Here is a 25445-nt window from a genome sequence, read left to right on the forward strand (position 1 = left end):
AGAGGCTTCAGAGGGGAAGAATATTAGCAAGTGGCCTAGAGAGCATTCTTGATGTATTTTGACAAAAACAAAACAAAACAAAAACAACAACAACAACAACAACAACAACAACAAAAACCCAACCCAAGCTGCTAAACTGAGTTTTGGATTAATGGTTTGGTAGAAAAGATTTCAAGACAGCCTAGTATTAACTGTGTCCTGTGGTTATTAGTAATTATTCTTATGCAGATCTGCAATGATGAAAAGGGACAAGCTGGACAAAGACATATAAATGTAGTTTGGGAAGAAAAAGAACACCAGGAAGTGTAATGGAGCTAAGTCCTGTACTCAAGGAGATAAAAAGTTAAAATAAATAAATAGATAAAAGCCTGATGCTAAATGAAATAAAAGGAGTTGTAACCTCAGAGCAAGACCACGCCCGGCTAGCCTTCCAACTTGTGAGAAGGAATTAGAGAGAAGCTTAAGCCGGGCGTGGTGGCGTACACCTTTGATCCCAGCACTTGGGAGGCAGAGGCAGGAGGATTTCTGAGTTCGAGGCCAGCCTGGTCTACAGAGTGAGTTCCAGAGGACAGCCAGGGCTATAGAGAAACCCTGTCTCAAAAAACCAACCAACCAACCAAAAACAGAGAGAGAGAGAGAGAGAGAGAGAGAGAGAGAGAGAGAGAGAGAGAGAGAGAGAAGCTTAAGTAAAATGTAATAGGAGGGGACTAAGCTCCAGCTGCAGCAATCACAGAACCCGGCAGTTCTGCAATGTGGTCATGACTTTAGAGCTGAAGAGACAGGAAGGGGCTTGAGGAATCTCCATCCAAGGCTAAGGAAGGATGCTGACTGATACCAGGCATAAGTCAGGGGTGTCCCTACATAGAGGTCCAGAGAGGCCATTGTGAGAAGCTGTGAAAGTGAAGCCTGGAGTGTGTTGGAGGCCCCAAAATATTGAAGATGCCAGAGTGGTGGGACACCTGCCAAGGAGAGCTGCTAAGAGGGTGTGAACCAGCCCAAGGGAGAGACGTGTTATAGTCAAAGAAGCTGAAGGGAGCTGGAGATCTGAAGAGCATTTTGACATCAGACATGGAGATGCATAATTTGGAGTTTGCTAGGTTTCTGGTTTTGCTTTTTGATCCAGTCTTCTCTCACTATGCTCTTTTTCCTCCTTTTTGGAATGGTGATGTGTAACCTGTCATTGTATATTGGGAGTAGGTGATCTGATTTTGATTTTACACGGGTTTCCAGTAAGAGAAGCCTTGACTTTCAGAAGATACTTAAAACTTTGGATTTTTTTTAAGGAGCTTTGAGACTGTGAGAGTATGGGGACTGTGGAGGCCAGTGAATAGAGTGTGATGGTTTGAGTAACTCCCATGGGCTTTTATATTTGAATGCTTAGTCACAAATGATATTATTTGAAAGGATTAGAAGGATTAGGAGGTGTGGCCTTCTTAGAGGAAGTGTGTCAGTGGGAGTAGGCTTTGAGGTTTCAAAAGCCCATGCCAAGCCCAGAGTTCCTCTATCAGGTTATAGCTCTCAGCTACTGCTCCAGCACCTGACTGAATACTGCGTTGCTCCCTGGCCCCCATAACTGGACTAAACTGCTGAAACTGTAAGCAAGGTCCCAATTAAATGCTTTCTTTTATAATAGTTGTCTTGGTCAAAGTGTCTCTTCACAGCAATACAACCACTGTGATTAAGAAAGAGTATTTTTTTTTTAAACCTTGAGTCAGCTGTCCACATTCTACTCATTAAAGTTCAATTATTTATATGTATACCGTACTTCAGTTAGCTCTTGGGCAAGAGTTTAAGGAGAGGCAGTCTAGAGCTTAGTTTTGTTTTTGTTGTTTGTTTTTCTATGTTGGGAATGGAGGCCAGGAACTAACAGAGTCTAGCCCAGAGCTTACCACTGGACTATGGCCTAACCTTATCAAGGCATTTGAATTAGTATGTTTGAAGAAAGATCCTTGTATGCTAAGGAGAACTGACGGAGGTATAGAATAGGAATTCTTTGCTCACAGATCAACACTTTAAAACTCATACAAGTGCAATGTTCTCAGAATGACTGTAACTGGAAAGAAGCCTTAGGTAGTAACAATATTAAACGGATTCCGTCAGTCTTATCAATGAAATCTGAACTGTGTGTGACCAGCCAGTTTGACTCTGCATTATGTCTGTCATTATGTGTTTTTTTTCATTCTCACACTTTATTCTAGGCTGGCTTCCACCCGGCTGCATAACAATCGCTCATCCTCCTGCTTCAACATCCCAAGTCCAAGTATCTGTTTTATTTCTCCTTTTTTCATTCTTCCATCGAATCTGGGAATATCGGCAATCTTTCTTCTATCTCTCGTCTCTTCATTTTATTTTTCTTCAGCTATCAGGATTTCCTGACTTTTTTCATCAGAGTTTTCTGGGGTGCTCTCTTTTACTTCACTTTTCTCCTCACCGTACCCACAATTCTTTCAACGTTGCTGTCCAGGCCGTTGACATCCCCTTCAAGGTCAGGAAAAATATCAGCCAAGGTGAAAAATTAAGACACAAATTAAAAGGTCTTAGCCAACTGGGTGTGGTGGCACACACCTTTACTCTCAGCACTTGAGAGACTCAAGGAGCAGGTGAATCTCAAGTTCGAAACTGCTCCACGAAAGAGTTCCAAGCAAGCCTGGGTTACACAGTGATGCCCTCCCTGTCTCAACAACAGAAACACAAAACAATTCTTATCCGCGATCACCATTAACTTGGAACAACGGTTTCCACATCACCCTTACTTGGCTTATCCTATCACAGCCACTCTGGGGATGGCACTGAGAGAATCTTCTCGAGTGTTTCCGTGAGTCCTGTCCACTCTCTTCTCTCGGTCACTTCCTCAGCCGAGGCGGTCCTCCAAGTCCCGGGAGAAGGCCACAGTTCCGGTACGAGCCTCGGGAGCTGCCCGCTCTGCCGGTGCGGGGAACAGGGTGAGGGGAGGAGACAGGAAGCGGCGAGCAGGACCGCGCTCGGTAGGGACAGGCCACCAACCGGAAGCGCGTGGGTCGGGGGCGCGCTCGGGCGGAAGACCGCGCGCGTTGGGTTGGGGGCGCCGCGAGGGGCGGGGCCAGCGCGCGCCGGGGGGCGGGACTCCCGCGCAGGTCACGTGAGGGGCCCGGTGGAGGTGGTGGAGGTGTCGGCGCGGCGGCGGCGGCGGCGGCGGCGGCGGCCGCGGCGTCTAGAGCGGCGCCCAGTGCAGGATGTTGCAGGAGACGGCGGCGGTGTCGTTGGCGGCAGCGGGTGGAGGAGCGGCGACGGCTGAGGCGCCTGCGGGCGGGAGAAAATGGCGGATTTCGAGGAGTTGAGGGTGAGCGTCGCGGGGGCGGGGGGTGGGGGGGGCTGAGCGGAGGCCGCAGGGCGGGGGGAGGGGAGGCGGGAGCAGCGCGGCGCCGCCGCTGTCGCCGTCGCGGTCGTCGCCGGGGCGTGCGGCCGGCTGGCGGAGCCGTACGGTCCGGCGCCGCGCGGGCGAGGGCAGGCGGATGGCCCTGGCACCCGGCGGGCCGCACACCTGGCGGGGCGGGTGGCTCGATTCGGCTGGGCACGGGACAGCCAACGGCGGTCGCCTTTGCGGTGGCGACCCCGGGGCACGCCGTGACCGCCCGCCTTCGGAGCCGTGAAGGAGTTGCGTTTAGGGAGCTCCCTGTCCCCCGCTGGGGTCTAGGCAGGTCTGTCACGAGATGAGGCCCCTTCCTCCCACCCCGTGCTGTCTCCCTCGGCGTGGGGAGAAGCGCGCTCTTTTGGGAACGCCGCCTTCCGTAGTCGGCCTCCTACCCAGAGACTTGGTTTGTAACCATGGTAAGAAAGCTTCTGAGTCCGTGTTGTCATGTGTGTGTAGTCGGTGCTCTTGAGGAACAACTGTTTGCTAGCATGAGAACAAGGTCATAACTTTATCGTTGGTGCCTTTGTAGTCGGGCTCTAACGGAGAGGCTGGTGGAGGTTATAAGAAAAAAGGATTTATTTTTTTCCTCCATTAGATAATCTTCACAGAAACCTTATCCCAAACTAAGCCAGGTATGGTGAGCTGCATTGAAGGCCGAGTTACTGACGACATATGTGGGATGTTTACAGATAGAAACCCTGACTCGTGCGTGTGTGTGTGTGTGTGTGTGTGTGTGTGTCTGTCTGTCTGTCTGTCTGTCTGTCTGTCTGTTTTAAAGTGGAGACAGAAGTATATATAGATTTGAAGTTAAATGAACTTGCAGCCAGTTGGGGTACCTTAGGCACGTTTGGTGTTTGGGTTACTTTAATCTGGTTCTGCTTTGTGAGACTGTTATTGTTTGTGGGAAAAGGATGTTGGCAGGCCGGACAGCCAACAAAAGAGTGAATGTGAAAGCTCGCATAGGGCCTACCATTTTCTCTCCTGTTTCAGGAAAGATTGATTTTATGGTTACATGTTGTATCCCTTATCAGTTTATACAGGTAGCATAACTGACAAGGGCAATTGAACCGTATCCATCCTAAGTGTTTAGTGGAGCTCCTGAGATAGCCTGAGCCTCACTCACTACAGTAAATTTTTACCTGCAGTATTACCTTAACTTTTGCACATTAAACAGATGTATATTTCCTCTCAAAAGGAGATGTAGCTTTTTTTGGTTGGTGAAAACCTCCTAGGTGTATTAGACTTTTAGAAATGTCACTGGTTTAAGGGAAGAATTGACCTTAATCATAAAGGGTGGAAGAAAGGACATCAGTACTCAAATTGAAGTGGAACCAGGCAGGACCTTAGAAGCAGTCCCTTTCAGATGTCTCTGTTTTGTTTTGTGGCAAGCTTCATTTTCTCATCTCTAAATCAACTTGGTTTGGCCTCTCCTTGTGCTTGGTAAAAGATAGTATTGTTGGTTTCCCCAGTCATATAGTAAGTGACCAGCAGAGACTTAACCCGAGTTTCCAGAGGAAAGGTAGGAAGGCGGAGTTCAGCAGAATTAAACTCTGTTTTGCTTAGGGCAGACCCATGTTAGCTTGTATTTTAAAAACTTTATCTCAGTCCACAGTGCAGAAAGTGATGGTGGTACATACTCATTTTAATATCACCGAATACATGCCAGACTCGCTTCACATACTTGACATATACATTGTATTCTCCTAATTCTATGAAGACAACAAACACACATAAACTTTCACCTATATTATCCTTTGAGAGGAGAAATGCTAAAATTTTAAACACTAGTTATCTGATTTTAGAATCTTGAGTTCATGTTTGATTTCATTGTTCAGGTGTCCTCGGAACTAGGTGGGATTCCTAATTTTTCTATTTATGGGATAAATTAAATGATAAATACCATCCTTTTGTATCATAAAAGTGGAAGAAAAACAGAGCCCCTCTAAAAAACCCAACCCCCCAAAAAAACAAACAAGCAAGCAAACCAAACCGAAACAACAAAACCCAAAAACTATAATCTGAAAGAAAGAGAAGGGGAAGAAATATCCAGGACACTCAGAATGATGGTTTCTGGCACAGACTATATTCAGATGATCATAGTGATAGTTAATTACATTATAAAATAAAAAAAATTTTATGGACATTAGCTTTCTGGTTATCTTGGCAGTGGAAGAAATGGTAGACTGATTGGGGTACTGTAGTTTAAGCTGTTGAGGATCAGTGTAGCATTAGTCAGCATGTGGCTGGTACTGTCCATTTTGGATGAAGATCATCCCCTCATTTTAGTAATCATGTTCTTTCACTTTTTAGGCTTGGTGTGGTGGGGGTGGGGGGAGGGAGATGTCATTTTATAAGTGTGGTTTGAATAGGTATGACCCATAGATTCAAGTGTTTGAATGCTTGGCCTATAGGGAATGGCACTGTTAGAATGTGTGGCCTTGTTGGAACAGGTGTGACTTTGTTGGAAGAAGTGTGTCATTGTTGGGGTGGGCTTTGAGGTCTCCAATGCTCAGGCTCTTGCCAGTATAGAACACAGGCTCCTCTTGGCTGCCTTCAGATCCAGATAATGTTGGTTCCTCCAGGCACCATGTCTGCCTGGACTCTGCCATGCTTCCCACCATGATGATAATGGACTAAACCCCAGTCCCAATTAAACGTTTTCCTTTGTAAGAGTTGTCTTGGTCATGGTGTCTCATCTCATTAGTGAAACCCTAAGACAGAAGAAGATAGAAGTTGGTACCAGGGATTGGGGTATTGCTAGGATAGGCCTGACCATTTTTGTTTAGAGAAATGTGGATTTTGAAATTTTAGATTAAGAAAACAGTGGAATGCATTAAGTGGGGCTTAATGGGTTATACAAAGAGACATAGGAAGACATTGGTGCTGAGGGTGATTTTTGAATTGTGGGGGCCTGGCTCAAGAGGTTTCAGAGGAGAAGAATTTTAGTATGTTGCCTAGAGATTGTTCTTGTGATATTTTGGTGAAGAACGTGCCTGCTTTTTACCCTTGTCTGAAGTTTGGCTGAGGCTAAGGTGAAGAGATTTAGATTAATTTCATTGGCAAAGTAAATCTCAAAACAGCCTAATATAGACTCTGTACTGTGGTTCCTCCCCCTCCCCCACCCCTGCTGTTCCTTTTTTTGGTTTTCTGAGATAGGGTTTCTCAGTGTAACCAGCCCTGGCTGTCCTGGACTTGATTTGTAGACCAGGCTGGCCTCACTCTCACAAAGATCTGCCTGCCTCTGTCTCCTGAGTGCTGGGATTAAAAGTGTTTGCCACTAAGCCCAGGTCTGTGGTTACCTCTCATGAAGAGCATTTTGATCACACATAGCAAGCTGAGAAAGAAAGATACAAACTGTATGGTTCAAAGATTAAAGGGGTATCAGGAAGTGGAATAGAACTAAATTTTGTGTTCAAGGGGATAAATACAAGATTTTAGTTGGAATTAGGGAATGGTGACCTCAGCCAAAATCCCACCCAGCTAAACTTACATCTTGTGAAAAGAATGTTTCCCAAGGGACCAAATTCCACTCATTGTAAATTTATACCATGTTTGCAGTTGTATGAGGGATAATATATCATGTTAAGCAATATAATGACTTGGTTATTTTCATTTGTATATAAAGAGTTAGGATTATATGTTAAGTTGGTGGGTAGATTGTGTTGACTATTTTCAGTTGTCAGTTTGACTATATCTGGAAATGAACTACAATCCAGAAATCAAGGGCATACCTGATCTTGAGCTTGGAAGACCCACCCAGGGTTTTGATGAGGATCATGAGGTGAAATTCACAAGCTTTAATTCAGATCTTGAGGCTTAGTAACCATGCTTATTAAAATCTATAATGAAAAGGAATTGAAGAAAAGCTCAGACCCATGTGTGGTTGCACACACCTTTAATCACAGCACTTAAGAGACAGGCATTAAGATTTCTGAGTTCAAGGCCAGCCTGATCTATAGAGCAAGTTCTAGAACAGTCAAGCATAGGCATCAAAGGAAACCATGGAAAACACAAAGTTGGTGAAGATATAATTGAACAAGAGGCCCATATTCCAGGCTCAGCAAACACAGAACTTGGCAGTTTCGGCCACGTAATTCTGGCTTTAGAGTCAAGAAGATCTTTCCACAGCTAAGGAAAGTTGCTGAGACCAGATGTGTGGCAGGGGTGTCCCTTCATGGAGGCCCAGAGAAGCCATTGTGTGAAGCTGAGAAAGTGAAGCCTGGATCGCCTTGGATACCTCCAGATGTTGGAGATGCCAGAATCGTGGTACACTTGTCAAGGAGAGCTGCTAACAGGCAGTATAACCAGCCCAAGAGAGAGAAGTGTATTGAAATGAACAAAGCTGAAAGGAGATGGAAATCTGAAGAGCATTTTGACATCAGGCATGGAGTTTGGAGTTTGCCCAGCTGGTTTTCAGTCTTACTTTCCTTCAGTATTTGTTTAGGAATAGTAATGTTATAGCCTGTGTCATGATATGTTGGAAGTATGGGATCTGCTTTTTTATTTTTATTTTATAGGGGGTTACAGTTAAAAGATTGCATAAATCTCCGGAGATTTGAACTCTTAAACCTTGTTGAGACTGTGATAGACTATGAGGACTTTCAAAGTTGAACTAAATGCATTTTGCATTATGATGTGGTTACAAGCCTATGGGGCCTAGGGAGTGAAATGTGGTGGTTTGAATAGATTCATTTGTTTGAATAAGGAATGGCAGGCACTATTAGGTCTGGTACTGTTGGAGGAAGTGTGTCACTGTGGAGGTGGGCTTTGAAGTTTCCTATGGTCACACTCTGACCAGTATGGAATATAGTCTCCTCTGGCTGCCTTCAGATCAATATGTGGAACTCTAGGCTCCTCTAGTACCACGTCTGCCCGGATGCTGCTGTGCTTTCCACCATGATGCTAATGGACTGAACCTCTGAAGCTGTAAGCCAATCCCAATGTCCTTTATAAGAGTTGCCTTGGTTATAGTGGCTCTTCACAGCAATGGAAACCCTAAGACAAAAAGGCACCCGTAGAACCTTAAAGGGTTGCTAAATAAGGTTTTTCTTTTTTCAAGACTGTGAGCAAGTCATAGACACTGTGTGGCCATATACTATGGCTGTTCTGTGTTTTACCTTTCAGTCCCAAGTGACTAAGTAGATTACCAGCCTAGGTTTCTTCCATTGTTCTGAAACAATATGATGAGTCTAGAGCTTTGGTCATAATCCACTGGACTGTCCAATTCCAGGGTATTGGAATCATGGTACAAACTTGATTTTGGAAGACATTCTAATGGCTTGAAGGAAAAGAAAGGAGGAACCTTTTGAGAAGGAAGAAGGTGGCCTGTGTAATCAAAGGTGGTTATAATAGTGTGGCTGATATAAGAAGTTTTCAAGTGCCAGGGAAATTATTTGGTTTCCTAGATTCTCAAGTATAACATCTTTGTTATAATTAAAGAGATGACTAACTAGTTTGTGAATTAACTAGCTGTATAGGAATTAAGTTGGTACAAGATTGTTTTAGCTTCTGTTCTATTGCTCTGAAGAACCACCATGACCAAGGCAACTCTTATAAAAGAAAACTTTTAATTGGGAGCTTGCTTACAGTTTGAGAAGGTTAGTTCATCATCATTACTATGGAAAGCAAACAGGCATAGGTTAGAGCAGTAGCTAAGGTGGTGGTTCTCAACCTTTGTAAGTCGTTGTGACCCTTTACACAGTTCTTCATGTTGTGGTGACCCCCCAAACATAAGATTATGTTCATTGCTACTTTATTACTAATTTTGCTATTGTTACGAATCTTAAATATCCCAATTTTTCTGATGGTCTTTAGGCATCCCTGTGAAAAGATCTTTTGAGCCCCAGGTTGAGAACCACTGAGCCAAGAGCTTTATATCTTGATCCATAGTCAACAGGAAGATGCGAGGGTCTGGCCTAGGTTTTTGAAATCTCAAAACCTACCCCCAGCCACACACTTCCTCCAACAAGGCTTCTAATCATTCCCAACAGTTCACTAACTGGGAGCCAAATATCTAGACATTATACTCTGGGGGGACATTTGCATTCAAACTACCACAAAGATCAACAGTAGGTCTATCATTACTACTATGATTTTTCTCCTTAAAATAATCTCTTAAGGAGCTAAGTGCTGGGTGAAGTCATGGAGGTAGAACAGTTGGGTTTCTTGAGTCAATTTAATCTGTTCAACCATTCACTAGTTTTTTTCTGCCCTTGTTTTTCCTTCCTTGTTACAAAGTTCTAGTGTTGGGTTTCTGGTGGCAGTCATTCTTAAATTTTTGCAGCAGTTCAATGTAGACAATTCATTCCATTCTCTACACAGCAGTGGATGGGAGATCTATTTGTAGTGACAATCCTATTTATTTTTCTTAAAAGGACATCCCTCCTGTATTCATTGCCTTTCTTTCATGGATTGAGAACTAGATTTCTGTCTGTGTACCTTATAGAAAGAATGAAGATGTTTATGAAACTTTGGATGTGTATCATAGTTGTGGGTAAACTAGAACCTGGAAAGTTTGTGGCATCATAATTTGAAATCAGTTAGCTTGGCTGGTTGCTACATAACTCATTGCCATGTGGATTTTGCCTCGCATACTTCATGCCCTGTGTTTGATGGAAGCACGGACGGTGGGGTGTAGAAACTAGAGGTGGTTCTTTGATACTAAGAGGCTAAAGTAATTCTGTAACAGGTAATTTTCTGCCTGGAAGATCCACGTGTTTGATCCATTACATCAACCAGGAGTCTTCTGTTTTAAAACCTCAGGTACCTCTAGGATAGAGGGAGAATGAGAAGTTAATGAGCTGTTGAAGTTAGAAATCCTCATCTCCACCCCCCCCCCCCCAAATCACTGAACTGGGAAAACAGACTAATATATATGCTGTGACAGAATCCATAGTGTTTTCAACGCTATTAGGAGACACAATGGAGATTTTAATACTTTTGAAGGCATGCCAAAGTGATGTTAATTTAAAATGAAAGAGATAATTTCCAGTTGTCAATGAATCATGATATTCTTGGCTATAAGTAGGTACTTTTTGTATGTTCCCTCTAGTAAACATGAAGAACTTTTCTGACTATGATGTGGCAGGTTCCTGACATCATCTGAACACTTTCCTTTTTTCTTAGCAGTTTTGCTTTTGTTTCTGTGGGTTTGATAGATCGATTCTCTCTCTCTCTCTCTCTCTCTCTCTCTCTCTCTCTCTCTCTCTCTCTCTCTCACATACACACACACACACACACACACACACACACACACACACACACACACACACACTGCCTCCCTCTGTCTCTGGTTTTTTCGAGATATTGGCTGTCCTGGAACTCATAGAGATCTGCTGCCTCTTCCTTTTGAGTGTGCCAATTCGGCTGGTTTGATGTCTGCTTTTTTTATTTAGTTTTAAATTGAGATAATATACATACACAAAGTCACACTAGTATCATCACTGTCTAATTCAGGAACAGTTTTCTTATTCCAAAAAAGGTCCTATATTCAGTAGTCACTCCGTATAATTCATCTGTTCCATAGCATCTACTAGTCTACTTTCTGTCTGTGGGTTTGCCTGTCATGAGCATTTCTTATCGATGGAATCACACAACACTGGCCTTTTATGTCTGACTCATTTTCATTTAGCATAATGTCCTCCAGATTCATTTGTGTTGTAGTGAGTACCAGTGATCTATGCCTTTGTGTTCTGTTCTGTGAATGTATTGGCTGGTGTTGAGTTATTTCTACTTATTGGCTAGTACCAGTGTTCATCTACATGAGCATAAGTTTTATTTGGGCATAGGTTTTCAGTTCTCTTGAGTGGACATTTAGGAATGGAATTGATACATAATCATCTATGGTTAACTTTATTTATTTAACAGAACATCTTATGTTTGAGCTCAGGCTGGTCTCAAACTCTCTGTGACGACAAGGCTAGTCATGAACTAGTCATGAGCTCCTGGAACTCCTGCCTCTAATTCCTGAGTATTGGGAAGGTCCACCACTTTTGACTTTTCTTTCCTTTCCCCTCAGATATGGAATTACACTCAAGCATCACCCAACATCACACTCTGATAAATATATTGACATGGAATTTCAGTTTTGTGTAATTATCATAGGGTGTTGTTTTGGGTATATCTTTATCTTCCTTTTTAAAAGTCTGTTTTATTTATGTGTATGTGTGTTTTACCTGCATGTATGTCTGAACCCATAGACAGTAGAAGATGGCATTGGAGCCTCTGGAAGTATTGGAGTTATGGGCAGCTGTGAGCCACCATGAGGATTCTGGGAATTGGACCTACGTCTTTCGGAAGAGCAGACAGTGCTTTTAACCATAGAAGCATCTCTTCAGACCCCTTTTCTTTCCCTTCCTCCTCTTTTCTTTTTTTGAGGCACAGTCACATGTAGCTTGGGCACTGTGGAGCTGAAGATAGTTCTGAGCTCCTGATCTTACTAGGGTGCACCACCACACTAGGCTTTAGATACTGTATTTACATAAATTTAGGTGGGATAGCCTAGTATATACTTAAGCTGTGTGGATAGTATTTACATATGCTATATGCAATAGCCTGTTGCTCCTACGGCCATGGACAAAATAACAATTCAATTAAACCAAACATAAAAGAAAATGAAGTAATTAAAAAAACTGGCAGAGCAAGAGGTTAAGGAGGCTGCTTGCAGTTATAACAGGATGTGTTGTTAGCAGTAAATTTTCTATTTTTCTTTTGAAAAATTTATTTATTTTATGTGCATGGGAGTTTTGTCTGAGTACCACTTGTGGGTATAGTGCTTGAGGAGGTCAGAAGAGTTAAATCCCTTAGGACTGGAGTTACAGGGGTTGTAAGCCACCATGTGAGGTGCTATGCTAGTGTTCTCAACGGTTAAGTCTTTTCTCCAATGCCCTATTGGTTTTTGTTTGTTGCCTGACCAGTGTAGTATTACTCCTCTTTATATAGCATTTATGTTGTATAAGAGAATTATTACTAGAGATAATTATTAGAGATACTTTTTTTAGGATTTGTAGGTGATATGAAAGTTTTGTTTGCAATACTCATTTATATCCTTTATGTATAGAGACTTATTGATTCTACTGTGAGGCTTCAGTAAACTCTCAATTACTTTGATAAAATAAATCTTAGATGTTTAAGTCATCCTGTTTCTAAATATATAGCATTTGAAACATACACTTAAGAATTAGAGAGGGAGCTAGGTAGTGGTGGTGTATACCTTTAATCCCAGCACTCGGGAGGCAGAGGCAGGTGGATTTCTGAGTTTGAGGCCAGCCTGGTCTACAGAGTGAGTTCCAGGACAGCCAGGGCTACACAGAGGAACCCTGTCTGGAAAAACAAAACAAAACAAAACAAAACAAAACAAAACAGCAACCAACCAACCAACCAACCCGTCGAAAACACTTGCCTGGAGAGCTGGCTCAGCAGTTAAGAGTGTGTACTACTTTTCCAGGGGACTCATATTTGAGTCTTAGCAGTCCTGTAAGGCAAGGCACACCACTTGTCACCTCTGCTCTTCGTGGGCACCTGCACCCACATTAGATACTCTCCTCATAGATAGCCCACATACACAGTTTAAAATAATTGAAAAATCTTTTTAAAGAAAATTTTGCTACCTTTATACTGAATGTTCTATAGCAAAGTAAAAAACAAGTGCCTGAAATAATAAACCTTACTCACTGACTACCCTAGCTTAGCCCCTCAGTCCCCTCTGCTCCCTTTTACAGTTGAATGGGTGACTGGAAGCTGCAGCTTTATGCTTTCTTGATAGTCTCATATTCTCATTTTCCCATATTCTCTCTCCCTCCCTTCCTCTCCCTCACCCCCCCTCCCTGTCCTTGTCCCTGCACTCCCCCCGCCCCCTTCTCTATCTGCTGCAATTCCATGCTTACTGAGTAACTAAGCCATCTCAATCAATCAATCAACCAATTAATCAATCTACCTACCTATCTCATCTCACAAACCTATCTATCCGTCCATCCATCTACCCACCCACCCACCATCCATCTATGTAATGTGTATGGATGTTTTATGGATGTGTACCACATTTGGGCTTTTAGTATCCATGGAAGCCAGAGGAGGGCATCAGATCTGTTAAAACACACAAATACACACACACACACACACACACACACACACACACACACACCACACACACGGGTTACAGATGGTTGTGAGTTACAGTGTAGGTGCTGGACTGGGTGCAAGAGCAGCAACTACTCTTAACCGTTAAGCCATCTTTCGCTCTATTTATTATATGTAAGTACAAATCTCATTACAGATGGTTGCTGGGATTTGAACTCAGGACCTTTGGAAGAGCAGTCAGTGCTCTTAACCGCTGAACCATCTCTCCAGCCAGCCTAGGCTGGTCTTAAACTCACTTGTGATGCTTCTGCCTCAGCCTCTTCTTTTTCTTTTTTTGTTTTTTTAAGATTTTTTTATTTATTATGTGTAAGTACACTGTAGCTGTCTTCAGACATACCAGAAGAGGGCGTCAGATCTTATTATGGATGGTTGTGAGCCACCGTGTGGTTGCTGGAATTTGAACTCAGGATCCCTGGAAGAATAGTCAGTGCTCTTAACTGCAGAGCCATCTCTACAGCCTCCATGCCTCAGCCTCTTGAATGATGGGGTTACAGTTGTATGCCACAATTGGCTTTTAAATTTGGTTATTGATTTGTTGTTGTTTGTTTGTTTGTTTGTTTGTTGTTTGTTGACAGGGTTTTCTCTGTGTAGCCCTGGCTGTCCTGGAACTCAGAAATAAGCCTGCCTCTGCCTCTGCCTCCCAAGTGCTGGGATTAAAGGTGTGCGACACCAGCAGTTATTGATTTGTAATTGCACTATGCTGGTGGTCATGCTCAATGTGATAATGATTCTTTTAAATTTGTTGAAATTATATAATTTAAAAAACACTCTCTCCCCTCCTCCCTTCACCCCCAGTGGTAAAGATTGACCCCAGGGCCTTGCACATGCTGGGGAAGTCTCTGTAACTAAGCTATATACCCAGTCCCTCATGCTTTGAGGCAGATTTTTGTTTTATTTTTTTAGGGAGGTCTGAAATTGCAGTCCCCTACTTTTAATTTCCTAAGTGATGGGATTACAGGCACTGTGCCCTTAGCCAGGTGCCCAAAAGGTCACTTGAAAAGCACTTACTCCAGATGCCCCTCAACAGAGGAATGGATACAGAAAATGTGGTACATTTACACAATGGAGTACTACTCAGCTATTAAAAAGAATGAATTTATGAAGTTCCTAGGCAAATGGATGGACCTGGAGGGCATCATCCTGAGTGAGGTAACCCAATCACAAAGGAACTCACACAATATGTACTCACTGATAAGTGGATATTAGCCCAAAAACTTAGGATACCCAAGATATAAGATACAATTTGTTAAACGCATGAAACTCAAGAAGAATGAAGACCAAAGTGTGGACACTGTGCCCCTTCTTAGAATTGGGAACAAAACACCCATGGAAAGAGTTACAGAGATAAAGTTTGGAGCTGTGACGAAAGGATGGACTATCTAAAGACTGCCTTATCCAGGGATCCATCCCATAATCAGCTTCCAAACGCTGACACCATTGCATACACTAGCAAGATTTTGCTGAAAGGACCCAGATATAGCTGTCTCTTGTGAGACAATGCCGGGGCCTAGCAAACACAGAAGTGGATGCTCAAAGTCAGCTATTGGATGGATCACAGGGCCCCCAATGGAGGAGCTAGAGAAAGTAGCCAAGGAGCTAAAGGGATCTGCAACCCTATAGGTGGAACAACATTATGAACTAACCAGTATCCTGGAGCTCTTTGACTCTAGCTGCATATGTATCAAAAGATGGCCTAGTCGGCCATCACTGGAAAGAGAGGCCCTTTGGACTTGCAAACTTTATATGCCCCAGTACAGGGGGATGCCAGGGCCAAAAAGTGGGAGTGGGTGTGTAGGGGAGTTCGGGGGAGGGTATGGGGGACTTTTGGGATAGCATTGGAAATGTAAATGAGGAAAATACCTAATAAAAATATTTTAAAAAAAGAAAAGCACTTACTGTTTGTATCAAGACAAAATACACACTTTCATTTTGGCTTATTGCTCTGATAAACACTATGACTAAGGCAATTTATAGAAGGGTTTATTGGGGGCCTATAATTTCAGTGTCAGAATCACGGACCATCATGGCAGGGAGAATAGCAGCAAGAATAGCAGCAGGCAGGCATGAATAATATAGAATCAGTAGCTGATAGCTTAACATCTTGATTGTAAGTATAAGGTAGAGTGAGCTAACTGAAAATGATTATCTGGCTAGTTAATTATGTTGTTCATATCTTGTTTTTAAATTTTTTCTTTAGATTTATTTTATGTGTATTAATATTTTACAGGTATGTGCATACCAGGTGTTAACAGAGGTCAGAAGGAGGTAGTGGGTGCTAGGAATCAAGAGTTGTCTGCAAGAGCAACACATGCTTTTAACCACTGAGCCATAGGCTCTTCAGCTTTAACCCCCACTCACCCCCCACCCCCCCCAGACCGAATTATACCTGTCTTAGGCCAGCATGATTTATTTATGGAACATGGTGTCTCATGTATCCAGGGCTGGCCATGAAAAGATGACTTTGAATTGCTGATCCTTTTACCCCCCACCTCTGGAATGCTGCAATTGCATGCATCAGCGGGCAGGCCCAATTTTGTGCACTGTTTGGGAATTAAGCCTAGGGCTTGGTGCAGGCTGAACAAGCATCTACCAACTGAGCTACTTCCTGAGAAGTTCTCCTCCCCCTGGGATTTTTTTTTTCAGTTCAGTGTTTTCTTAATGTTTTTGTTTTTATTTTTAAAGTTAAGATTATGGTTATTACATAAGAGTTTGAATCTGTTCTGCTGGGTGGGTGACCATCTTGCTTGATTTTGAAAATTCCCTCTACATTTTGTGTGTGCGCATTGTTTTATTTTTACTGTACTGGACATTAAAACCAGGACCTAGTGTATTCAAATAAGTTTTCAGCCATTGAGCCACATTTCCAGCCTTAATTTAAAATTTTTATGCGTATACTATTTAAAGATTTAAATCTGGCCTGTTAGTGTTAGACTTAGTCTTTTTAATTTTAGATTTTGCTTTTAATAGAATTATTCACTTGATTTTGAAAGAAATGGTACATCACATGCACGTTTAAAAAGTTTTTAAAAGAAGATTTATTTATTTTATGTATATGTATATTGTAGCTGTACTTATGGTTGTGAGCCATCATGTGGTTTCTGGGATTTGAACTCAGGACCTTTGGAAGAGCAGTCAGTGCTCTTAACTGCTGAGCCATCTCTTCAGCCCCTGCATTTAAAATTTTATGATTTCTGTGTGTGTGTGTGTGTGTGTGTGTGTGTGTGTGTGTGTGTGTGTACACTGTAGTGTTCTTGTGGAGGTCAGAAGAAGAGTTCTAGGAGTCTGTTTTCTCCTTCCATAGGAATCCAGGAATGAGACCAGCCAATCACTCTCAATGCATGGTATATACATGGAAGCCCAAGGTTGATGTCAGGAAACATTCTTGATTGTTTTCACCCTTACTCATTGAAGCAGCGTCTCATAAGCCCAGTCTGCCAATGTGCCAGCAACCTGTGCTAGGGATTCTGTCTCCTCTTTGAGTCTGTGCTTTGCTAGTCCTCAGACATGTATGGAAAGCACCTTACTGTGGAGCCATAGCTTCCCAGTCCCAGTGTTGACCTTTTATAATTAATTTTCTGAGTGCCATCTGCTCCATAATATGTGAAAAACTGAGTTATTCATTTTACTGTTGAATAAGTATTAGTGGTTGGTATGTATTTACTGAAAATTTTTTAGGACATCTGTGTTAAGGTTTTGGTTGTTACGATGTTTTATAAAGATTCATTTGTGCATGCATAAATTTTCATTTCTCTGCCCAGGAGTATAATTAATTGATGGAGCTTATGGTTATTGTAAGGTTTTTTTGTTTTTTGTTTTGTTTTGCTTTTTGTTTTTTTAAAGAACTTGCTAAACTTTTCCAGAGTTGCTGTACCATTTTACCTTCCTACCAGCAATGTATGGACTGATCCAAGTTCTCTGTCTCCTTGCCAGCATTTGGTGTTAACACTGTTTTTCATTTTAGCCATTCTGGTAGGTATCTAAGTGATATGCTAGCGAGGTTTTAATTTGCATTTCCCTGATGGCTAATTATGTTAATTTTTACGTGCTTGTTTGCCTATACATTTTCATTAATGAAATGTTTCTGCATGTCTTTTGACCTTTTTCTAGATGGATTGTTTCCTTCCTTTTTTTCCTATTGAACAATAACAGTTTTAAGTATATTCTGAATTCTAGTCCCTTATTAGCTATGAAGTTTGCATGCATTGTATCCAGGCCTGATGAAAAGCCTGCCTTTTCATTGTTTTAAAGGGGTCTTTTGCAAGATGTAAGTTTTAACTTTGGTGAAGTCTGGTATGTCATTTTTCTTTTTGTTTCTTGGTTTTTAACCAAGTATTTAAGAACTCTTCCTAAATTAGATACTGAAAATTCCTTACCTGCCTTTAAAGAAAATGTCATCTGGTTTTATTATTTCTAATAACATGTGACTTATTTGAAGCTATGGATGTCTAATTGTTTCAGCATAATTTAACTTTTACATCTTTGTCAAATATTATTTGGGCATATTTGTATAGGTCTGTTTCTTTTTTTTTTTTTTTTTTTTTTAAAGATTTATTTATTACATATAAGTACACTGTAGCTGTCTTCAGACACTCCAGAAGAGGGAGTCAGATCTTGTTGTAGATGGTTGTGAGCCACCATGTGGTTGCTGGGATTTGAACTCTGGACCTTTGGAAGAGCAGTCGGGTGCTCTTACCCACTGAGCCATCTCACCAGCCCTATAGGTCTGTTTCTATTTCTGTGGTTTCTGTTATCTTCCATTGAACTACCTACCTGCCTGTCACCTGATATCTGTTGTGATATAACACAATCTTTTTTTTTTTTTTTTTTTTTTTTTTTGGTTTTTCGAGACAGGGTTTCTCTGTATTGCCCTGGCTGTCCTGGAACTCACTCTGTAGACCAGGCTGGCCTTGAACTCAGAAATCCACCTGCCTCTGCCTCCCAAGTGCTGGGATTAAAGGCATTCACCACCACGCCCGGCTTGATATAACACAATCTAGAATCTTGATTATTGAAGTTGTATTGTGAAGCTGGGATAGATTGATTTCCTCTCCGTTTGTGGTTTGGTGCTGAGAGTTGATTGAATACCTTGCCCATGCAACGCAACCACTCTCATCACTGAGCTACATAGCCCTCTGTTCTTTTAAAAGAAAGATTAAAACAGTTCTTCGAGTTCTTTTGTCTTTTCTATGTACAGTTTAGAAGAATATCAGCATGAGTCTACAAAATGTCCTGCTGAGATTTAGTTAACTATTTAACATCTATTATAATTTAGGGGAAGATGGTTGAGAAAAAAAACCTACACGAAGAATACATTTGTTCTTGGATTTTTTTCCTCTAGTTTTTGTAGCTTTTAACATATAAACTCAGTATGCTTATTATATTTTTACATATAATTTTAATTTTTTGAGAGTGTTTTATATAAAGCTGTGGGGTGCTTTTTTGTTCTGGTTTGTTTGTCACTACCCTTGTTCACTGTTAGTTTTTAGAGATGCAATTTTAGTATTTCATTTTTAGCCTATTCAGCCTTTTATTTTCTTGGATTACTCTACCAAATAGAACTTTCAACACATATTGAGCATAATCACTTGTCTTAGTTACTATTCTGTTGCTTGGGGGAAACATCATGACCAAGGCAGTTTACACAAGGAAGCATTTACTGGGGTGGGGTTGCCTAATTTCAGAGGATCATTATGGTGGGAAACAGGCAAGCAGGCATGGTGCTAGATATGGAGCTAGGAGCTTTACATACTGATCCACAGGCAGCAGGCAGAGAGAGGAGAGAGAAAAGAAGAGAAGAGAGGAGGGAATAAGAATAGGGGAGGGGAGACAAGATGAGACTGGCCTGGGCTTTTGAAACCTTAAAGCTCACTCCTCATGATACATTTCCTCCAAGAAGGCCACACCTCCTAATCCTTTCCAAACAGTTTCAACAACTGTGTATGTGTCATTTGTGTGAGTGTGTATGTGTGTGTAGACAATAATGGGGATGACATACATGGGATGGACATGAACATTCAAACATGAACCTACAGGGGCCATTCTTTTTTTTTTTTTTTTTTTTTTTTTTTTGGTTTCTGGAGACAGGGTTTCTCTGTATAGACCTGGCTGTCCTGGGACTCACTCTGAGAGAAATCTGCCTGCCTCTGGGATTAAAGGTGTGCTCCACCACTGCCCGGCTACAGGGGCCATTCTTATTCAAACCATATCATTCTTGTCTCATTTCTGATATTTGGGGCAAGTATTTAACCATTATGTAAAATATTAAGGCCCCACCATTTGTAGATACTATTTGTCAAATGAGGACTTTACTTTTATGTCTGTTTTTAAGATAGTCTTGTTGGATATCCTTGACTGGCCTGATACTATATAGTCTAGGTTGCCTTGAGCTAGCAACAATCTCCTTGACTGAGCTTCAGCCTCTAGTACTGACTACAGGCATGCACTACACAGCCTCTCCCTCCTTAAAATCATGATTGGCGTTTGAATTTTTTGGTACTTCTCTGTGTTGATTATGGTCACATGACTTTAAAATTTTTTTTTTTTTTTTTTTTTTTTATTGCTGTACGATTTCTTGAACCCAGCCTTGCCTTCCTGGCATACTCCCACTTAGTGTAGTACATAATCTTTTCTAGATATTACTATACTTTATTTAATATCATTCTGTTAAAATGTTTGTTTATATTGGTTTGTAGGGTTTTTTTTTTTTGTAAAGTTCTGTTAAATTGAGGCCTCAATTTCTTTAAAGAAAATGTGTATATGTATATGCCAGAGCATATGCACCACACACTGTAGCACTTGAGACCAGAAGAGGACGGGATTCCTCTGCAGTTAGAGTGATTGTGAGCCACCCAGGGTGGATGCTGGGAGCTAACCTCCAGTCCTTTCTAAGAGCTGCAAATGTTGTTCTTAGGTCTCATAATTTGGAGGGGGGCTAATTTTTGAGTTATGATTTAAAAAGTTGGTGTGGTGGCACCTCTTTAATCCCACCATTTGGGGAGGCAGAGGGTTTCTGTTGAGTTCAAGATTAGTCTATCTTACATGGTGAGTTCTAGGCCAGCAAGGCTCCATAGTGAGACCCCTCGCCGCCTGCAATCAATTAAATTTCTTGGCAAATTAGAAGGGTACTTACATTATTTGTTTTGATAGTTTGTTTTGTAAGAAATGGGTCTGTTTTCTCTAAATTGCCACATTTACAGGTAGAATTCTTTCCATTCCTGTGTTATTTTTCTTTTTTTTTTTTTAAAGATTTATTTATTGATTATATATAAGTACACTGTAGCTGTCTTCAGACACACCAGAAGAGGGAGTCAGATCTTGTTACGGATGGTTGTGAGCCACCATGTGGTTGCTGGGATTTGAACTCAGGACCTTTGGAAGAGCAGTCGGGTGCTCTTACCTGCTGAGCCATCTCACCAGCCCCCTGTGTTATTTTTCTAATTTAGTTTTTGTACTGGTTTTCCTAATCTGGCTTTTAATACAGTTAATTTTTTATTTGGGGTTTATTAATATATTTTTATAGTTTTTTAAAAAGTAGATCCTGAGTACCTTTTTTTTTTTTTAAAGATTTATTTATATTATACATAAGTACACTGCAGCTGTCTTCAGATGTGTCAGAAGAGGGCATCAGATCTCATTATGGGTGGTCGTGAGCTGCCATGTGGTTGCTGGGATTTGAACTCTGGACCTCCGGAAGAGCAGTCAAGTGCTCCTATCCGCTGAGCCATCTCACCAGCCCATTTTTATAGTTTTTAACCTGTCATTTTTTCTTTTCTCTTTTATGTGATTCTAGGCTTTAAATTTTGTCTGCCTGTGCTTATTTGTTTTGGGGTTGATTTTATTTTTTCTTCCCTCTTTGTCAATTTTTTTCTCACTTTACTACTTGTGAAGTTACATATACTTTTGCCTCTTCATATTCTCTTGATATCTTGAAAATTTGATATATTAGTCTAAAAAACTTTTGCTTTTTTACCTATAGAACACTTAACAGCTCACCACCTTGCTTGTTTACATGCTTATTGTTACCTTTTCAGGTTTTTCTTAACCTCACACATTTTTTTTCTTTTCTACAGTAAATATTTATTAGGATAAATATTATCCTTCCCTATTCAGGTTTTCTTATTTTATTTTTTTATTTTATTTATTTTCATTTTTTTCTCATTGTTCTAACCTTTGTTTTTGAGTGAGCTTTCTTAGCAGCACAGTCATCCAGCTATTGTAGCACTTACTCTTCTAGCTTATTGTAGTTGAGCAGAGGCGATCATTTCTCCGATGTGCTAAAGCTGTTGTTTGTTTTGTTTTGTTTTCCTGGTGCTTTTTATTTTTGTCCTGCTTTGGAATGTGTGTCCTTGCATATCCATAGTGTGTGTGTGTGTTTCTCCTTATTTATGTTTAACTTGTCAATAAATCATTCTCCCTTTAAAATTGTAAATCCTCTTTCTTTGTTGTCTCCTTTCCCTGTCTTTATTTACTTCATTCATCACTACTTATAAAAATTTTTCAATTATTCCAACTTGGTTCTAGTAAAATTTTCAGTTACTCATGAGTCTTTTCTTTTCTTTTTTTTTTTAGATTTATTTTTATTTATTATATGTAAGTACACTGTAGCTGTCTTCAGACACACCAGAAGAGGGGGTCAGATCTCATTACAGGTGGTTGTGAGCCACCATGTGGTTGCTGGGATTTGAACTCAGGACCTTCAGAAGAGCAGTCAGTGCTCTTAACCTCTGAGCCACCTCTCCAGCCCGAGTCATTCTTTCAAAATTTAGAATTTTATCTTCTTTGTAACTTTAGCTGGGAAAAATTAACTTACCTTCAATACAGAATTTTACTTTCAATCTGATAATGTGGTTTTTGGCCTTTATTATATTTAGCATTTATTTTACATTTCATGTATTTTGTTTTTGTTTTTTGTGTCCTGGATTGCCTGGGATTCTGCAGACTAGGCTGGTCTTGAACTCAGAGACTCTCTCATTTGTCTGCCGTTGCCTTCCTATGTGCTGGGATTAAAGTGGTGGGCACTATTCCCCACTCCCAGTTGTGTTTTAGTGTTTGAAAAGTTTTGAAATTTAGTCTTTTGTATTTTGAATTTGTGTTATTTAGGTTCTCCCACTAAATAATATTTTTTCCTTAATCACTTGCAAATGTTTCTATTTTGTTTTGAGGTAAGATCATGCCTTGTCTGGCTGGCTGAACTTAAATTCTAGTGCTTTAGTTTCCTGAGTGGTAAGGGTACAGCTGTGACAGCTGTCCAGGTTCTGCAGTGCTGGGGATGGGATGTGGACATCACTTACACTACGAAAACACTGTGCCAACTCGGCTCCATTGCCAACTCCTAAATCAAAGACTGTTGTTTTCTTCTGTTATCTGGAATCTTTGGAATAATGTTTAATGACAAAACAGTATACATTTTATGGGTTTTAGACTTCTGATCCAGTGTCTCATCTTTAATAGGATATTTGCTATTGATTTCTGATGTCATTTTTCATGTTGACAAGGTTTTTATACCTATTTAAGTGAGTTTATCTGTTTAAAATAAAATTTTATCAGGTACTTTTTTGTCATTTATCAAAATCATATGGCTTTCCTTCTTAAACTAGTAAACCAACCAGCCAACCTACCTTCCTTCCTTCCTTCCTTCCTTCCTTCCTTCCTTCCTTCCTTTCTTTCTTTCTTTCTTTCTTTCTTTCTTTCTTTCTTTCTTTCTTTCTTTCTTTCTTTCTTTCTTTCAAAGATCTATTTATTATATATAAGTATACTGTAGCTGTCTTCAGACTCACCAGAAGAGGGCATCAGATCTCATTACAGATGGTTGTGAGCTACCATGTGGTTGTTGGGAATTGAACTCAGGACCTCTAGAAGAGCAGTCAGTGCTCTAACCGCTGAGCCATGTCTCCAGCTCGTAAATCTTTCTTAAAAAGTGGTTTGCTTTTTATAAACTTCAGAATAATATTTGGTTACTCATGTCCTCTAAGGAAATCAGTATGTTTTTAAAGGAATTCAGTCCCTTTTCTAAAGGAAATCAGTGAATTTTCTAAGTGTCACGAGCAGATTTTATTTTATGTTTGAATTCAGTGTAATTACTCTTCTCTAATTCTCACTCTGGCTGACACCTAGATTTTTCTTCTTTGTCCTTCATAAGACCTCAGTACTTTTGTATAATTTCTTTGTTTTAAAAAAATTTTTAGTATGATAAAATATTGTAAGTTCATCTTGTATAATTTTAAACCATTGTCTATAATGTCTATAATGAGCCATTTTCTCTATATAGAATATGGATTTTAAAAAAAATTTGAATTGGATTTTGACCAAAGTCCTTTTTTACTCTACTTTGAAACATACTAATATTTTTATTTATTTAAATTTAGATTTGAAGCAAAGTTTGGAAATTAATAATTTTTATATGTCTTGTGCCAACTTTGACATGCTTAGTCAAACAGGGAAACATTGTTTTTTTTTTCCAAAGGTGGTGAAAATATTTTTATGTCTATACTTAATCTTTATAAATTATTTGAGTGTATCTGTCATATTGTATATTTCATGCATATTTAGTGCTGACTATAATAATATCATTTTTCCCCCTATACATACTAGGAAAGTGTTCTACTGAGACATGTCTTCAGCCTTGCGTGGCATCTTAACTAAGTAATTCACTTAAAATATGCTAATGCTTCTTAGGTCCCTAAATTAAACTATATGGGGCATAGTTAGGACTTCTCACAGTACCAGTGATATGTTAATATTTATAAATTGTATCCCAGGTATGAATAAAGATGCAACTTGTTTTACTATAGCTCCAGTAGACGAATACTAATAATGATTTCTCAGTGATCTTTTCCCTTTATGTTATAGTTACGTTAGCTTTCTGTTGCTGTAATAAAATGGTGAAAGTAGTCAATTTAGAGATTTATTTTGGCTCAGAGTTTCAGAGATTTCAGTCTGTGGTTCTTTTATATATTATGTCTTATCGTGAGGAGACCATCGTTTCAGGGAATGTGTGGGAGAACTGAGCTGCTGGCAGGAAAGTGGCCCCAGTTTCAGTTGTCCTTCAACTGGGTTATGCACGCTTGCTCCCTTCTCACTCTTCTAACCTAGCCTCCTTTCACAGCCTTCCACCTCCTTTCTTCTGTCCTGGGATCCCTGTCTGAGGTGAGGAGACTGTGTGTGTATCTCTCCAGAAAAAGTTGTGTTCGTATAACAACTCCCACTTGCTGAAGTTTTGAGTAGCAACAATTTACATAGTTCAACATTTTTTTTCTTTTTAAAATAGAGGCTCTCTGACATATATGCATTCCCCTGTAAAAACCGTGTGTGCTAAAATGTGCTGAATATTAACTTCACATTCTCTTGAATAGTCCAGAATATAGAATTCCTTCTTTTCCTTTGGAGTTTGGCAGGATTTTTTCACTAAACTGCTTGATCTGTGCAGTGGTTTTAGAGGCGGTGGGAGACAGATTACTACTACCTCCTCTTGAATCAGATGGCATAACTTAACATTTTTTTTTAAAGATTTATTTATTTATTATATGTAAGTACACTGTAGCTGTCTTCAGACACTCCAGAAGAGGGAGTCAGATCTTGTTACAGATGGTTGTGAGCCACCATGTGGTTGCTGGGATTTGAACTCCGGACCTTCGGAAGAGCAGTCAGGTGCTCTTACCCGCTGAGCCATCTCACCAGCCCAACTTAACATTTTTTAAGGAAAGCACTTTTATCTCTTTCCTCCCTCTTTCAGACTGCATGCATATAAAACATTGCTGTATGCCTAGCTTGCCTCTGTGTTCTCTTGGTGTGTACATACAAGGGGACCACTCAGTAGACATCACTCTTGCCTTGGAACTTGAGATGATACTCTTTTTTTTTCCCATTTTTTATTAGGTATTTAGCTCATTTACATTTCCAATGCTATACCAAAAGTCCC

At 40.5% G+C, this 25445-nt stretch overlaps 1 protein-coding gene and 1 long non-coding RNA gene across 12 annotated transcripts in view; one reads left to right on the forward strand and one right to left on the reverse strand.

Moving 5' to 3' along the window:
- Window positions 1–1992: 1992 nt before the first annotated feature.
- Window positions 1993–3112, reverse strand: 4930520E11Rik. The gene is made up of 2 exons (XR_877578.3): window positions 2566–3112; window positions 1993–2478 (listed from the first exon to the last, which is right to left on the reverse strand). It is a non-coding gene; the product is annotated as an RIKEN cDNA 4930520E11 gene (long non-coding RNA).
- Window positions 3076–25445, forward strand: part of Pias2 (protein inhibitor of activated STAT 2) — a 90535-nt gene continuing 68165 nt past the window's right edge. For 3 of the 11 annotated variants that reach the window (NM_008602.4, NM_001164167.1, NM_001164169.1), the window contains exon 1: window positions 3108–3319. In NM_008602.4, the coding sequence (NP_032628.3) occupies window positions 3296–3319 (24 nt within the window). In that variant the 5' untranslated portion in view covers window positions 3108–3295. Of the gene's footprint in view, window positions 3320–3372; window positions 3808–8398; window positions 8731–25445 lie in introns of those variants that run through there. The other 8 variants (NM_001164168.1, NM_001164170.1, XR_001782348.2 and 5 more) reach the window with 7 other exon arrangements.

The sequence above is a fragment of the Mus musculus genome, chromosome 18 (assembly GCF_000001635.26).
Source record: "Mus musculus strain C57BL/6J chromosome 18, GRCm38.p6 C57BL/6J".
NCBI lineage: Eukaryota > Metazoa > Chordata > Mammalia > Rodentia > Muridae > Mus > Mus musculus.